Raw genomic sequence first — 16744 nt, 5'->3', positions numbered from 1 at the left:
TCGGCCACGTCTGGGGTCTCTCTCATCCCATCCTTCTCACTGCAGCCAGAGCAAACTTGGAAGAACAGACATGGGCCTTGCTTCAACGGATTCTCCCAAGACTAGATTCTTGAGGCCGTAGCTGTGTCCTTGCCAAGGGCCCAGAGTCTGGGTTCACACACATGTGATCTCTAAGGCCAGGCCAGACAGAGTTCATTTGATTTTAGAGAGACACCTGTGTGCTGAGTAGAGCTCATTGCTCACGGTGAAATGTCAGATATCACACTAACTAAGGTATAACCACGTAACGAAGGTCCCCATATCTGATCTCGGTTAACATTCACTGCAGCTCAGAAGTGTCTAGGGTTTCTAACAACACCAAATCATAGGTTAAGCTATTTCATTATCTGCTTCAGAACACATATCCACAGCTCATTGTTTAAAATATATTTCTAAGACAGGGTCGTGTTGATGGTCTAGCATCTTTCTGAAGATCCCAATCATGGAGAAAACATGAATGATTTGATTTTCAGTTTGCTCTCTTCAGGAGTGTTCAGGAAATAACCAGAGTAAGAAAGGTTTCAGCTAGAGGCCAGCATGGCTCTGGGGTTAAGAGCAGGCACTAAAAAGACCATGACTGGGCTCCCCGCCCCCATCTGACCTGCAGACAGGGAATTCTCCACACCTGTCCTTCCCCTACGATGGTCCAGTCAGCTCTTGCCAGCTCGTCTTTTCTGAATTATCTAGGAAGACTAACCAGACAACCACTCTAATGATCACATTAGAAACGAAATAGGTTCTTTAAGCAAGAACCTGAAAGAGCCCAAGATTCAGGGTCACTGGGAAACTGTCTAACTAGGAACATGTGAGACACTGTTTAGAGAGAGGAAACTAGGTACAAGGAGGTTAGTAATCAGTTAGTAGAAAACCAGAGTCCTTTCTAGGAAACCCAGGCAATGGGCTCCTGGGGCACCTCCACCAGGCAGTTCTGAGGGGAAAGGGGTCCGCACCTGCTTTGCCCTTGGGCCGAGACTGGCTCCTGGCCACGACTTAGAGATCACAGTTTTCAAGCTCTGAGGAGGGCAGGGCCAGAAGCGAGGGACTCCTTCCATTTTTAGGAAAGAGTACATGCTCAAGCGATAAGCAAGGTTTTGTTTCCTTTCAAAATCCGGGTGTGTAAAATCTCTTTGGAATGTAGCGAGCACCTTTAAATGGGCCACACTTAAATTCGGACACTATCAGATATCACAATCTTCACAGACAATAAGTTTCTGGGGACATAAAATAAACATTTATTCGTAGAATAAGTCAAGGAACAGGATCAAAAGATGGGCAGAGTGGGTGAGCAGGAGAAATGAACCCCCAGGTCACCGTCCTGGATCTGCCACCTTTATTTCGTCAGTGGGCCTTGGAGCTGCCTGTTTCCTGAGTTTTCACACTTCGGAGAAACACAAACAACCCAGGACTCTCCTTGATGATAGGAGCTCCATATTATTGTTACAGAGATCTTCCCCAAGACAGAGATTTTTACCAAAGGGGCTAACACGGTGTTTAGAGGACACCGGTGCTTAGGTGTAGAGGGCTAGAATTCCTTCTTAAAATAGAATTAGCTGGAAATTTTTTGTGGGAGATACTATTGTATCCTTCTTAAAATAGTATTAATTGGAAAATTACACGGGAGGAAAAAACTCCAGCAAATACAGAACCTACCACCTCTAAAAACGACGACTCCCATTTCTTTTTCGTCCACTTTTCGGGCTTTTTTTTTTTTCACCATAGCTGAGTTACAAGCACCCAAAGCATCCGTCCACAAGCCACCAACACGTTCGCATCAACAGCGACGGGGAGACGAGAATCACTGTCTTTAATTGAAGCGTGTCCTAGAACAGCTACTTCCTCTAAATGCATCGCGCCAGGGTCCACACTCCGATGGGAAACAAAACGTTCGGCGCCACTGCAGATGGGGTTATTTTGTTTAGCTTCTCAGGGTAATTACGGCTCTGGAAGGGATAAAAGCCTCACTGCTATCTGCCTGGGATGACTGGAAAATTCTTCATTGGTGACTTGATGAACAATATCACTTCATCAGGACTGCCCAGGGCCACGGAGCCCCAGGTGACTGACCTGGGAGATACTTGCCTATTTAAATATTTACAGCTGCGAGACCCTTTAACCGTCTGCATCTGGCGCCCACGCTCCCAGTCCCAGGCTCTTGGGGTGCACCGCGGTGTGGCAGGCAGTCCTCCATGCACCGTCGCCATCGCCTCGGATCCAATCCCAGAACCCAAGGGCATTTCAAAGAAAGGGCGGGGGCGGTCAAATTCCCTTTCCCGTTTTATTCAATAAAAGCCCCCCACCCCATGCTAAAAGATGGTGAACCCCGTACACAGGCAGATGGGAAAAAATCTCTTGCAATTTGTCCAATTTAAGTTCCCAGGCACGGCTGAGAGTTCGTGAATTGGGAGTTTTCAAAACCCAACCATTTCCCACAACCAGCACGGACGCCTTTAGTTTGGGAACCCGAAACGCGCCTCCCGCCAGGTTGCCTCTCTTCCCGCGCCTTGCTTAAATTCCGTGACTTTTCCCCGAAGTCACCCAAACCACGGGTCGCCTCGCCTCGTTTCTCCCCGCGTCCCTCCAGGAGAAGGGGAACCGAGAAGTAAGAGCGATCGAGGAACGAAGCGGGGACTCCCGCCCAGGACCCACAACTCTCCTCCGCCTTCCCGCGGAGCCCGACGCGGGCCGAGACGCTGCTTACCTGCGGCGGGGCGGCGTCTCCAGGGTCGGGGCGCCCATGGCTTCGGGGGTGGGGGGCCTCGGGCGTCCGCGCCGGGACACGCGAGTGTGGCTCAGTGCCGCCGCCGGGAGCCCGCCGCGCTGCAGCCACAGCCGGGCCGCGGTCATTGGGCCGGCGCGTCACGTGGGCGGGCAGCGGGCGAGCCTCCCAGCCACGCGTAACCCTTTACCTGCGCCCCGTCCCGGCGGACGCAGGCTGCAGGGACCAGGGGACCGTCCCAGGATCCAGGCTTGAGTAAGGGGTCAGCGAGCCAGCCCGCGTTAGTTGCCTGTTCGCGCGCGCGAGCGCGCACACTGCTGGTCGCCTTGCCTGGTGGCTGGACAAACAGCCCAGACGCCGCTGCGACGGTCATTCCCAGGGGCTGCAAGCTTGCCTGGGTCTGAAAGGCTATAGTGTGTGTGTGTGTGTGGGGGGGGGGGGGGGGATGAAAGAACCCCGGTTCCAGACCCCTTCCCTTGGGGATGTCAGGATGTGGGACGCTCCATCAAACGCACGGAGTTTTACTTAGGACGACTGGAGAATTGGTGGCTTAATCCTGAAATTCCGGTTAAGGTTTGGGTCTTCTTTCCACCTGGCCCAGGGCTCTGGAGCTTGCCAAGAAAATATGTTGAGCAACTGCGCCATCTAGCTTACTCCTTCCTCTCCACGCCCCAAGGCTCGCAGTGAAAGGATAAAACACGATGCTGGAGAAGGAACTGGACTTTCCGAAGACCTTAAGACCAGTAGTTTCTGAGTGTTTGTGTTCGAGATACCCGCTGCCTTCGCAGGCATTTACTACGCTCTATGGGAGAACACGTAATGATTTTCGGCCCTTTCTTGCACTAAGATAGCTGTGCGCTTTTAAATGGTACATTTATGAGGGAATTTATACGTTGTTAAATGCTGTTTATTGATTTGAAGGAAAAAAAATCTTGTCACAATAAGTGATTCTCAGGTTCAATTTCCAGCCTTGTCAGAAGGTGTTGGAGTCAGTGGGGGGAAACTTTGAGGTTCATTTCAACCAGAAAGAGATGAGGGTAAGAAAAGTTAGTTTTCTTTTAAACGTTGAATTTTGAGTTGTCTTTTTTTTTTGAGAGTGTTTGCTTTGTTGAGAACTATATACAAGGTTTCATCTGATTATTGTTTATATCACTGAAGCTTTCCAATACTGCCATGTTTAAAGATATCCTTTTTTTTTTGGTGTGTATGGGAATTCTCAGAACAAAGGATGTGTGTGTGTGTGTGTGTGTGTGTGTGTGTGTGTGTGTGTGTGGTGTGTATGTGGTGTGTGTATGTGGTGTGGTGGTGGTGGTGGTGGTGGTGTGTGTGTATGTGGTGTGTGTATATGTGGTGTGTGTATATGTGGTGTGTGTATATGTGGTGTGTGTGTGTGTGTATGTGGTGTATGTGTGTATGTGATATGTGTGTATGTGATAATATGTGTGTGTGTGTGTGTGTGTGTGTGTGTGTGTGTGTGATTGTGTACAAAGGTATCTAGAAAGGTTCTCCTATGTTTTGCTCGCTCACTTCGGAATTTATGAGCGGCTCCAGTCCTTGGCCACCATCTTTCCTTTCTTCAGCCCCAAGAGGAAGTTGTGTGCCCTTGCACATGTACACAGAGAACTTATTTCCTCCCGGTTTTCTTGTTGAGTCTGAAACTCTAGAAGGCAAGAGTTATTTTACTGACTTCTGTGTTCTTGGTGAAATTTGTGATTAGGTAAATATTTGTTGACTGAGTTCATCAACTCTCCCTGAATACTGGAGAAAAGGAAAACAAGACAAAACAAACCAAACTCAGGCATTTATGGTAACTTCCCGTGATCTTTAACAAACTAGCCGAATCTCTCACCTGCAAATTAGTCAAAATCTTAGAAGTTACCGTCACCGAGTGACTGCTGGGTACTGAGTATTTTGATGTGCCTTGAGAAAGTTATCGAAGATGTTGCCCGTACACTGGGGTCATGCCCACCGTCTTTATGTCTAAGCTTTCTCACCTAGAAACGTGGAGTAGTAATAGTACCAAACTCACCAGGCTGTGGTGTAGATGGCATGGCTGTGTGCCTGGAAACTCCCAGAACAGTTCTAGTGTACCTTTGGTAAATATGAATAATCACTGGTGCTTGAGGTCTTCTATGTCTGGCCAACCTCAGCGGTGAAAAAACAAGCGGCACTCAAGCCTAAGTAGCTCATCTTTTATTCATACAAACGATACATACACAAGACCGTATATTGTTTGAACACTGAAATAATTGTCTAGTGTAACAACTCTGTAACAAAATTTAACTAAATGTAACATTTATGAAAATATAAATCTCTGATTGGGTAGTTCATCCCAACAATACAAAGTTTACATAAAAACATTCAGTATGAGCTATCAGTTGCAAACATGTTAGGAAAAAAAATCACTCAGGTCACTTGATTATACTCTATTAGTTTTTACACAGGACACTCACACACTACATTTAATCCATCTAGGCATTTAATTCTTAGAAATGTATGGCATGGAGGTTCAACTGATAAGGACAGGGATAAGAACGTGTTGGCTGAAGAGCTAAAAGTATGGGCTCCAGATGATGGGTATATGGATCTCAGCTCTCCCTGGGCTTCCACCTACTGGCTGGTAGCTACACTATGAGGAACACATCTAAAAAGTGTTTCACCACGGAGTAAGGTGTTGATATCTGAGTGACACCTTCGAATGCTTACATGTTAAACCTCTTCACCGGTGAAATACAATTGACTTGGATTCTCTATGGATTTAGATAATTTTGTTTTCCCTTTATGTCGGCAATCAATGTGTCACAGCAGTGACGTGTTTCTCATGTTACTCCCGGCATCCCCACCAGGCCTACAGGCTGGAGCGGAAACCATCTCCTCCTCTACTGTGCAGTCCACAAAAGCAATACACTGGTGAGGTTAAAGATCAGGTACAGGAGCATGATCAGTTCGCAGTGGAGCTGGGACCGAAATAAGCCGGTTCCTTGTCCACTGGCCTGATTTAAGGAACTTCCACTTTCAAAGAAAATCAAACCAACCACTGCTCCTGACCCCCTTGAAAGTTCTTCCGGACATGCCTCAGGGAGGACGTGGAAGGAAGAAAAGCACTTTCACCTTTTGAGATGTGTTTTCCTTCAAATTGGTAAAGTCATTTTTTTTTTTTTAAAAAAAAATACCATTTCATAGTTTCTGCTTTGAAATGGTAAGACTAGGAAAGTCCTCAGTCTGAAAGTGGAACAGGTAAAGAAGCATACATACAGTGTATAGAAGTAAGAAAGTGATTACAAACAGAGATGCTAAGAACCTTTGGACACCCTTAAGATATACGGGATATTTTAGCACAGAGACAGGCGTATTCAGTTTGTCCCAGAGTATTTGGTCGTGTATCTGCACTTTTACTCAGGAGAGAGAAGGAATGAGAATAAGGCAATGTCGTCAGTGTGTCAGAGATGGCGTGCTGAAAAAAACTTGCTTCCTATTAAGAGATCCTGCAGGGGTCTGGGAAATGACTTAGGCTTCCCCAACGGCTGACTGAAGAGTACAGACTCTTGTTAGTACAATGAAAGAAAGGAACAGGTGTTTTGACCACGTTTGTAATGGCCCCTCTATAATTCTTTACACTCATCACAAATAGGCATCTCAAGAAAAGGTGTAAAAAGATTGCAGTTTCTTATTAAGTGGGTTCCTTTGCAATCCAAGAAAGAAACAGTTTAAAAAGGATATATTCCATGACACAGAAACCTTTTGCATGCAGTTGTTGTGAGTGTATTTTGATGAAGACTGACTCTCCGTGTTCAGTAGCCCTATAATAGTGGTAGTTAGTTCTCCTCCCAGGCTGTTCACCATCTCACATTGTATGTGGTGTCTTGGGAAACTGGAACACATCTGGACATCTTTCAGACATGATTTTGCACCGTTAGACCTCTTGTATGCAGACTAAGTTTACACAGTTGTCAGGATTGGGAAACGTAAAGAGAGATTAAGGCTGCAATTTGCTATCACACCACCATTCAGAGACAGATAGTTCTTTGCCATCATGATTTCAACAGACTTCAGTAGAACTATTTCTAGTCCAACTGGTCTACCTATAAGTCTAGCTTCTCTCATCTGAATCAGTGTAGTGAATTGTGCTGATTCTTATTATACAGCAAATTTAAAAGACTGTATCCCCTCTCTTCTAGGTGAAATGGCCATTTCACTAACACTTATGGAAGCTCTCTATTTGTCTAACACATTTGGACAAAAAGATGGCACCCAAGTCAAGTCTCACAGTTCTGTTCTTTTCACAAGGACATTAGTCAATTCAGAATCCCAGCATCTTTCCTGCTTTTAAGAAACGAGCAGCTTATCATTGTGATGCAGAAGATTCACTTTGCTTTTTTTTTTGTCTGTTGTATGTGGATTACGTATTTCCGTTGAGCAGGATAAACATCATGTCAGTTATCTGGTGTATAGCTGTGGCTCCGGGATTCAAGGGCAGCACACACCCGGTCATAACAAGAGTTGTGTTTCTTGGAAGGCGTTGCCTCGTTGGACTCTGAGGAGTCACTCACGGTGATGGGGCTGTCTCTTGCAAAGACCTCAGTGGACTCTCTCCACAGGCAGTCCACGGACACTTTAAAGGAGTAACTGTTCGACTTTGGCCTGGATGTCTGCGTTGCATTGTTGAAGATCTGCCTGCTGTTGGAAGTGGCAATTTTGATTTTCAGCGCAGCATCGACACGGTCCACGACTGTGTATATTCCTATACTCCCATCATCAAAGCCGACAATGATGTTCAGGTGTCTCTGTGAGAGCGCAAGGAAAGTTGGTGTTTTGTAAAGGGAACAAGCACCGATGTTTTTGCCATCAGCCAGTCTCATGACGATTAAGCTGGAGGTGGCATCATTCTCCTCCTCCTCCTCCCCATTCCGAAAACAAATATATACCAGGTAGCGACCATCTCGAGAGAGTCTCTGCCTCCAGATGACCCCAGAGGCATGGACCACCCGCAGCTTTCCACTGTGTAAATCGAGCACGTTGATGTTTTCATCTCCCCGGGATAGAATGCCTAGCTTCCCATTGGGAGAGATTTCAAAGTCCTCCAGGTTTTTCAAGAAGTTGCTTGGAAGCTGCACGCGTCGACAGATCACTTCGTCGGTCAGACTCCAAATGTTTACAGTCTCAGCTGATGTGATAAACACAACAATGTCAGGACAGTCGGGGATCAACTTAAAATTCACAATGGTGATCCCATCTTCACAGCAATATTTCTTGGTGATACTTCCCGTCCAAAGACTGACTGCCAGCACTTTGCTTTTGGTCATTCCAACCACGAAGGTGTTTGCAGAGGTAATGAAGGCATTTTGCAAAGTGGTCAAGATGTTGCAGACTCTGTGGCCTGTGGCCAGTCTCCAAACCCTGGAGGCATTTTCCTCACACAGAGAGACCACAAACTGGTCATTATGTGTGATCAGCAGCTGGGATATCCTCTGCCCATTAATTCGGAAGAGGTTTTCCCCACTGCTGGTATGCCAGACATATTGGCTGCTTTTGTCATCAGATGTCACCATGAGGTCTCCAGCAGAAGTTAACACACAGTGTTCAACTATCCCTTCATGCTTAAATACTGCTTCAATGAACCCACTGCTGAAGTTCCATTTATGAACGCAATCGGAGCCGTCAAGAGAGTAAATGATTTCCCCTCTGGCAGGCAACACCAGACTCTGGATGGGTTTTCCAGTTTTATCTATGTTGGACATAGCTGTGATGATGTCTATATCCCAGATGGAAAGAACACCACTGGTTGATAAAGACAGTAGCATATTGTGGTGACTAGATTTGACCAGCTTCACTATGGTCCCTGAGACTTCCTGCAAGCTTGCCATGCACTGTCCTGTGTCCCGCCTCCAGAAGAACACCGCTGGGGTGTTCTCCATGGTGGCGATGATGCAGTCTCCATTTTTGGATAGCACGGCGGATATAAATCGTTCATTGTGCCTGGCTCTGAACTTCTCAGCGACCTTCCACATGCCGGTGTCTAAGAGCTCAATGCTTAGAGCTTTACAGATCAGAATTGCACTTTGGTCCTCAGAAAGTTCAATGCTCACCACCTCGCTGTCATCCTTTCGGCAGTCAAAGTCTTCGGTCAGCTGGGGGTTGGATATGTCCTCTGTATTCCAAACAGAGAGGCTCCCCTCACTGTCTACCATGACCATCTCTTGAGCTGTGTCCAAGATGAGAAGAAACTTTACAAAGCCACCTGAAAATTCTGACGTCACCGTACACAACTTTTCTCCACTCCCTAAGTGGAAAATGGTGGTATTGTTGAGGTACTGGCCACAGAAAGCATACACCCCATCCAGAGAGCATTGGACACAGGTCACTTCATACCAGCAGTGGAACTGGTAAAGGGGCCATCCATAGAGAAGATCAATGACAGTGACATCTTTGCTGGCCTCCAGCCACGCCAGGGCATGCTTGACAGAGAGTGTAAATCCGTTGATGTAGGTGGAGCCACTTCCATGCTTGGTCCCTTTGATCTCCACCTCAGACAGGAGGCAGGAATTGACGTTGTCGTAAATCAGCAGAGTGTTGTTTGTTGTAGCAACGACGAGGTACTTCTCGTCACTGGTGAGCTTCATGCCCAGGATGACAGACTGGGCTGTGGTGATTTGCCTGAGTAGCTGGCGCGTTTCGACATCCCACGTGCTGATGGAACCATTTTCTAAAGCCGTGAGAACAGTGCTGGGGTTACAGGTGGGCAGAATCTCCGTAACGTGCAGGTGGCTGGCTGCTAAGGGGAGCCGCTCGGGGCTGTACGTCACGTCCATGGATGAGTGAAGAGGAACGATGGAGCAGTATTTAGGTCCGTCTTTGTCACATTCTAGAAGAAGATGTCTGAGTTTGGGCAGGGACCTCACCACAGGCAGCAGCCTCTGCTGGAGCTCTGCTGAAAGGGAGCCTGGGAATGTGATGACCTTGTTTCTGATGCCACGGAGCGTGCTGGCTAGGAACTTCAGCTCCTTTTCTTGGGAGTAGTTGTAAGCCAGTTCTATGTCCGCGAGCACTTTGTCAAACTGGCCAATTTTGATCATGGTGTAAAGCCAGCTGAAGTTCATGATGATTCCGTAGAGTAGGTCATCGGTTTTCCCACACCTTGTCAGATGATACAAGAGCTCAGACATTTTCCTGTGATTGACAAAGAAGATGTCGGGCTCTAGAGGGTTACACTGGAAAACCCAGGGCTGGTCAGGGGCCTGCCTGTCAAAGGATGCTTGTTCCATGAAGTGCTTTTCTTCCTCGAGCAGGCTCCTATTCTCTGAGTCGAGGCAGCCGTTCAAGTAGGGGTCTTCCAGGCAGAAAGCTTTCCTCCTGCCTCCCGACCACACCCCTAGAAAATAATCGGCCAGGATCGTGTGCATCTCACGAAGGTTTTTGTCCTCCTGCAGATAGAGCTTCTGGGCTATGAGCTGCAGGTGTCTGTTGGCCCAGACTAAGAGTGTTACGTTCTTCACGTGTCTTTCTATTAAATATCCATTGAGCCCCTCCTTGAGCCTTGCGATGTACAGGTAAGGTACTCTCAGGGGATTGCTGGGTCTGGTGTTCTCACTGAGTTCATTCATAACGCTGTTGTCCAGAGCTAACACATCCTCCAGTTCCATCTCACTCAAACCCATTTTGGCCATGGTGATGTAACCCAGAGCTCTGGAGACCAGTTTCTGACCACACTTCTTCTCCAAGGACCAAAATAACTGTTCTATACTTTCATGGACAGTCACACAGAGGGAGGATTCATCCACATCCTTGTGAGATCTCCAATGTCTCACCTCCCTGAAAGTCAGGTTCACAAACATAGGCAGTGTGCACTTGGAGAATGCATTGTTTACATAAATCTGCTGGCCTGATGTGACCTTCCTTTTGACTCTCAGCAGCTGGTGTTTGAGGACCTGGCTGCACATCTTTCTGTCCCGAGGAATCAGCTCGATGTAGTTGTCTTCTTCATGGATAAGGCACCTTAGTTTCTGCAGGATCCCATGTTTGTTGGGCAGTGTGGAGAGGACGATCCGCACAAACCGGGGAAGGTGAGCAGGTAGCCACCAAAGCTTCCTAGCATCATCGTTCTCCGAGAGCTGCTCTAGGGCATCAAATATTATCACCAGAGGCCTCTGCAGTGAAGACTCATTCAACAGGTTTATAAATAAGTCACGAAGGTCATGGATCTTCTTAGGATAGCTTTGAACCAGACACCTGTAGCTGACGGCCATTTGTTCGCAAACACTTAGAAGGAGTGTCTTCAGATCAACACTCATGTCTGTTGTCCCTAGAAATCTCACAATGACAACCGGGTCAGAGTCTGGTCCTGTGTCTTCATGTAGCCAGCCATAAGCCTAAAACATACAAGCAGAGTTTAGAACAGTGCTGTGCCTTAACACAATCGTAATTAATGAGGTTCCCCCCACCCAGAGCTCAGACTAACACCAGCCATGCAAAAAGAAGCTCTGATCCAAAAAATGCACAATAACCATGAATCTGGATACACAGTCTGATCATTTTTTTCATCTAAATCCCTAACTTTTGGTAGCTGTTAGCACACAGTATATACTTAGTGTTTGTTTAATGGCTGACTTAAGTAATGATTTATAAATCACATCGAGTAAATGTTTTCATTAATTGAGAATGTATAATTCCATACATGGCTGACCAATTTCTAGTTAATCAGAATGCAATAAAATATTTACCATCAATATATTATGCTGAATAGAATCTTTTGTAACCAAGAGGTGTTTTGTGATGCTACAGGTTCATCATTGTGATTATTACTTCTATGACAAAAATTTATAAAATTTGAGACTAGAGGTAAGGCTCACAATCAAGAGCAATTGCTCTTAATATCTTATTAGCACCCATATCAGTTGACTTACAACCACCTGTAACTCCAGCTCCAGGAGACTGACATCCTTTTCTGGCCTCTGAGGGTACTTGCGTTCAAGTTCACATATCCCCACACAGACCCATACACAATACACATAATTAAAAATAAAAATAAATCTTTAAAAAGTCCATAGTTCTGGTTATGAGGTTAATTAATTGCTATGTGTTCTAATACTCCACTGTGTAGACAGGTAGTCATCATTTCACACGATCTCTGTGAAGGGCACATGGATTGACTGCAATATTTAGTGGGAGGGAAAGCCAAAACTCAGGCGAAATCACTAACTTGCTTCAAGTTGAATGGTCATTAGAAGCAAAATTGAAGTAGAGACCATATCTGACTTCCATTCTACATGCCTTCCCTCCTCTTCTCCCCTCTTCCCTTCCTTCCTGGTAGAGCTAAGGGGGAAAAGCATATAGAGACCAGTGAAATGTAGTATTTTTTTTTCCTAGAAAGTCAAAGTTGGGAAGAAATATGATCAAAGTGCAAAGTAGCCCTCCAAAGAGTATTTTTTAGGGAGATATAGCTTTTCAGCCATTCTATTACCAAGAATACTCTTTAGAAAATAAGGAGTTAGTCTATACATTCTATAGTTATTATATACAGTTTTTTTTAAATAAATTAGGAAACTTCGATCTTTGAGACAGCTCAGATGAAGAAAAAAGTAAGATTTAAGATTTATGGATGTCAGTTTGGTCGGTGGCATCGCTTAAGGAGCATTTGGCTACTTAGTTTTGTTGTCAGAAGCTGGGTTTAGAGATGACAGTAATGCCATGCCCCACTGTTTGCTGTTGGCTGATCAGAACCCAAACATTATCTGTTTGAGAATGGTTGTCATTGGTTGCTCATGTGCTGAGGCTACTGTTCATGTGGCGTCTATGGTAACTGCCCTATAAGTATGAGCTGGGTTCACAGGAGACATTATGAGATCCTGTTGGAAACAAGGACATAAGACAGTGAAAGTCGTTGCTGGCAGATAGCTAGTCACTCCCCAAGAAAGACAAGTGGTGAGAAGGGCTGAGAAAACTGATAAGAAGAACCTGTACTGTGAGTATCTGGATACACACAACCGGATCAGGTCTCCAGAAGACATAGAGCCCAGCCAGCACTCAAGATCAACTTCGCATGACTAGCACACTGCAGAGTAGAGATGCTTCTCTGTATGGGCACACCAGCCTGTCTCATACGATCTATGACCTCTCATGCACATGTAGGCACATCACATGAACCTTCTACTCAATCAGTTCAACAATATCTGTTCCTTATATCCTTCCTTATACAGGAAGGAAATCCTCATCTAACTTCTTATGTGCCTCTCACAGTGTCATCATTGTGACTGTGAGAAATAATCCCAAAGTTTGAAGACACACATACAAACTAATAAAGCAGAGTTAAAGTCTTGCTGTCTCTGTCTCTCTCTCTTTCTATTTATTTTGATAAGATATGGTGCCTAAGGTCAGGTCTCTACCTCAGCTGGTGCTTAACTAAAGAAAGGGTTGCATCTTCTAGCAAAAGAATGAAAGCAGCTGAACGTGATCTACTAAAAGATAGCCAGTTAGGGTAAGAATGATATACCTGATGCTCACCTGTAAATTTGATTTGGCACCAAATACCCCACAACAGGTGTAATGCAGCCAACCCTGGTTTTGTAGTCAGGATGATCAATTTGATTTTGTGTGGCCCCTGACAGACTACAGGAATATTCAGAGAGTTAGAGAAGGCTCTGCTAGGCAGTGTACAGAATAATGACATGACAGTTCTGAGTGATCATTAGACTTACAGAAGTCGTTCCACTTGAATGCCAAGTGGAACAGAAATTAAAATGATCTAGTTTAGTACAGCTTAAGCCGACATGGCAAGATAATATATAATACATTTTAAAATGAGGTCACAAATACTCATGTAGGGAAAGGGGGATTCTGAAGTCACTTTAGTGATAACACAGTTAGCCTGCAAAAAGGGCTGGGGGCAGGGTTGGGGGTGGGGTCAAGAAAAAGTTGAAGATGAAGGAGCCATGGATCTGATCCCTCATCCCCTCACCCTCAGAGGAGAAGGCAGAACAATGCTCATTCTTCACATCTAGCCAGAGAACGTGGCTTCAGTAGACTTTTGAGTAGAGACCCTGTGAAGCAAGTGGACAAGGTCATCTGGTGCCTGATGACATCTGAGAGACACAGGGCTGAGTGACAGGCTAGCTAACAGCTCTGATGGAGGAGTGAGACACGGCTGTTATTCTGGGCTGGATCTGTGGGCCAAAGAGTACCCGAGTATTTCCCATGAATCCAATGTGAAGCATTGAGAAGAAAGAGATGGTAAGGCTGGGTACTTTCCTCCTCCCAGGGTTTGCCTGGATAAGATCTTACCTAAAAGACTCTGGAAGTTTGTTATTGGGTGTCTAGGAAGTGATAAAGCAATAAGCAAGGAAAGGATTCACTGTCCTGCTCTCAGGAAGCTGCAGTGAAAGGTGATCAGTGGGTTCGGGGTTGGGGGTGCAGGAGGGGAAGATCAGGAAATGATGGGCAGGGTGCAGAAGAGATGGTGGGTGGCTTTGAATGCTTATTCAGAGAAAAGCTCAGCGTTCCCTTACAGCAGCATGGGAGTCATGTAAGAACTCCCCAGTTGTCATCTTCCTGTAGCCACTAGACTTCCACTCAGTAGGGATCATAAATGTGGTTGAGGCTGGGAAAGGAGGGAGGAAGAAGCACTAGGTCTATAAAGACATCTATGTTCCCACACCCACAGTGAGGGCCTTGACTGTGGTAGGCCTCAGATGGAGGAGAAAAAGAGAGACCAAAGTGTTCCCCATCACCTTAGACTGGACACACTTTCGGCTGAACTGAGCCTGACTTAGTGACTAGAGGAACTAGAAGGCTTGTTTTTGCCTGACAGGCATGAGAAGAGTTTTGAAGACTTGGTTCCCCTTTTCATCCAAGTGAGGCAGATGAGTCGGAATACTAAGGACAAAAGAAAATGGTTGTATAGTTACATCCCAAGCATCTTGTTCTCACAGCACAGCCATCACACCAGCAAAAAAGAAACGCAGATGTATCCATGCCAAAAGGTCTACTTATAATTCAGATAGCAAACACAGAACATGAGAGTTGAATTTGATTAAGTTATTTTCCCCCAAAGAATAATATGTCTACAAACAGAGAAAGGAAAGAGCAGATTATTATTTATTTGTTTTTACCTTTTTTGCCACTTCGGCTAGCAGCAGAGTCTTCCCGGTGCATGGCCCACCATACACAACGAGAGGGTTGATGTGCCCGGCTTTGCTCGGCAGGATGTACTTATGCAAGATGTTTAGCGATTCACACTTGTATTCATAGAAGGAGGCGTATGTTTTACAGAGCGAAGAATGCTGAAGAATTTCATCGTACAGCGTATCAGTCTCTGTGTCAAAATTCTGCTGTACTGTTGCCTGAATTATGTCAATCATGTCCTCATAAAATTGCTTACCAAGTCCTTCTATGTAATGGTTTTCTATCTCTTGGGAATAGCCCAGTTTCATGTCACAATGGGTGACAGACGTGTACACTCTCAGGTTAGAGGATGCGACGATGGTAGGAATGAATTCATCCCTGAGTTTTATCAGCTTCTCCTGAGCTTCTGGGTCACGGATGATTCTTGGCTCGGTTCCAGTTATGTCCATGTATTTTCCCATCTCCGGGATTTTCACGAAGCGCTCGATGTTAGCAATCTTCCTGATGTAGCACACACACTTCTTCAGGAATGCTGGAGTTTGCTTGCCTAGAGCAAAGTCAAACTCATCCTCGATAGCTGGAAGAAGTTAAGATGGGGATTATCATCTTAAATGAGGGAGCCATGTGCCCTAATTCCTAATATGTAGCTATTAGTCACTTTGGGGGAGATTATTTTGCCTATAATTTGTAGTGATGCAACCTGTGGGAGGATTTCCAAGTTCACACTAGTCTTTTCCTAAGCAGGTAGGACCCAGAAGAATGGATTTTTTTCATAAAATATTTTATTTCCCTTGCAATGGGAAGCAGAAGTTGAACACAGCTTGATAAAGCAAGCATGCAGGGTTCATAGTGATGACTCTAAGCTCTAAGTTGAATTTCCCTCTCCAACTTTACCCTTTTAAATGTGGAAACAGCGGGCTCCCTTCAGGGCCAGGAAACACGGAGGCAGCCAAGTGATATAGTCAGGCTCCTGTTCCTTGTCAGGCCACCCTTTACAGTGTGGTATCATCATTTAGTCTGAGGTGTATTGTACCCTAGACAGATGTGCTGAACTAGAGATGAAAAAGCACATCGTAAAAAAAAAATGTAGCCATGTTCTGAATATTGATCAATGCTAATTCTCTACACTACTGCTCAATTCCATGGTCTCAGAAAGGTATAGAAAATGACTTAGAATAAACATAATTTCTTCTGAACTAAACCACATATGGCCATAGTACATAGAGGAACAGAAAAAGGTATGCGTTTTTAGTTCCACCTACCCTCCCTCCCCGTCTCTCTCCCTTCTGTCCTTTTTCCCTCTGTTGCTGGTTAGACTTTTATCAGCTAGACACAAGTCACAGGTCATCTGGGAAGAGGGAATTTCAATGGAGAAAATGCCCCCTCCACTCAATTAGCCTGTAGATAAGTCTGTTGTTGTGAAATATTAGTTGAAGATGTGTTATATTTGTTTATGCTGTGGAACATTTATTTAATGATGCAAGGATGTATTGTATCCTTTGTTTTTTTATTTTTTTTGTTTGTTTTTTGTTTTGTTTCGTTTCTCTGTGTAGTTTTGATGCTTTTCTTGAAACTCACTCTGTAGCCCAGGCTGGTCTCGAACTCACAGAGATCTGCCTGCCTCTGCCTCCCAAGTGCTGGGATTAAAGGCATGGCCCTCCACCACCCAGCATATTGCATTCTTTTATGTTGCATTTGTTTAACTCTGGGAAGCTGTGTTACTTTGCCTGTCTGCAACATCTGATTGGTCTAACAAAGAGCTGAATGGCTAATAGCTGGGCAGGAGAGGGATAGGCAGGGCTGCCAGGCAGAGAGAATAGTTAGAGAAAGAAGCAGGATTGAGGAATGAGGAAAGGAGGAGAGGAGCACATCAAG

At 45.4% G+C, this 16744-nt stretch overlaps 2 protein-coding genes across 2 annotated transcripts in view; both read right to left on the bottom strand.

The window, feature by feature from the left end:
• C10H4orf19 (chromosome 10 C4orf19 homolog) overlaps positions 1 to 2878 on the bottom strand; it is an 80227-nt gene extending 77349 nt beyond the window's left edge. The window contains 1 exon segment of the mRNA XM_028868142.2: positions 2738 to 2878. The gene's annotated coding sequence lies outside the window, so the exon portion shown is untranslated.
• Positions 2879 to 4933: 2055 nt separating this feature from the next.
• Nwd2 (NACHT and WD repeat domain containing 2) overlaps positions 4934 to 16744 on the bottom strand; it is a 155032-nt gene continuing 143221 nt past the window's right edge. The window contains exons 6-7 of the mRNA XM_028868140.1: positions 14857 to 15446; positions 4934 to 11121 (exon numbers count right to left, since the gene is read on the bottom strand). Of these exons, the coding sequence (XP_028723973.1) occupies positions 7189 to 11121; positions 14857 to 15446 (4523 nt within the window). The 3' untranslated portion in view covers positions 4934 to 7188. The remainder of the gene's footprint in view (positions 11122 to 14856; positions 15447 to 16744) is intronic.

The sequence above is a fragment of the Peromyscus leucopus genome, chromosome 10 (genome assembly GCF_004664715.2).
Source record: "Peromyscus leucopus breed LL Stock chromosome 10, UCI_PerLeu_2.1, whole genome shotgun sequence".
Taxonomy (NCBI): domain Eukaryota; kingdom Metazoa; phylum Chordata; class Mammalia; order Rodentia; family Cricetidae; genus Peromyscus; species Peromyscus leucopus.
Note: the sequence above shows the minus strand (reverse complement) of the source record. Positions and strands in the feature narration are given on the sequence as shown.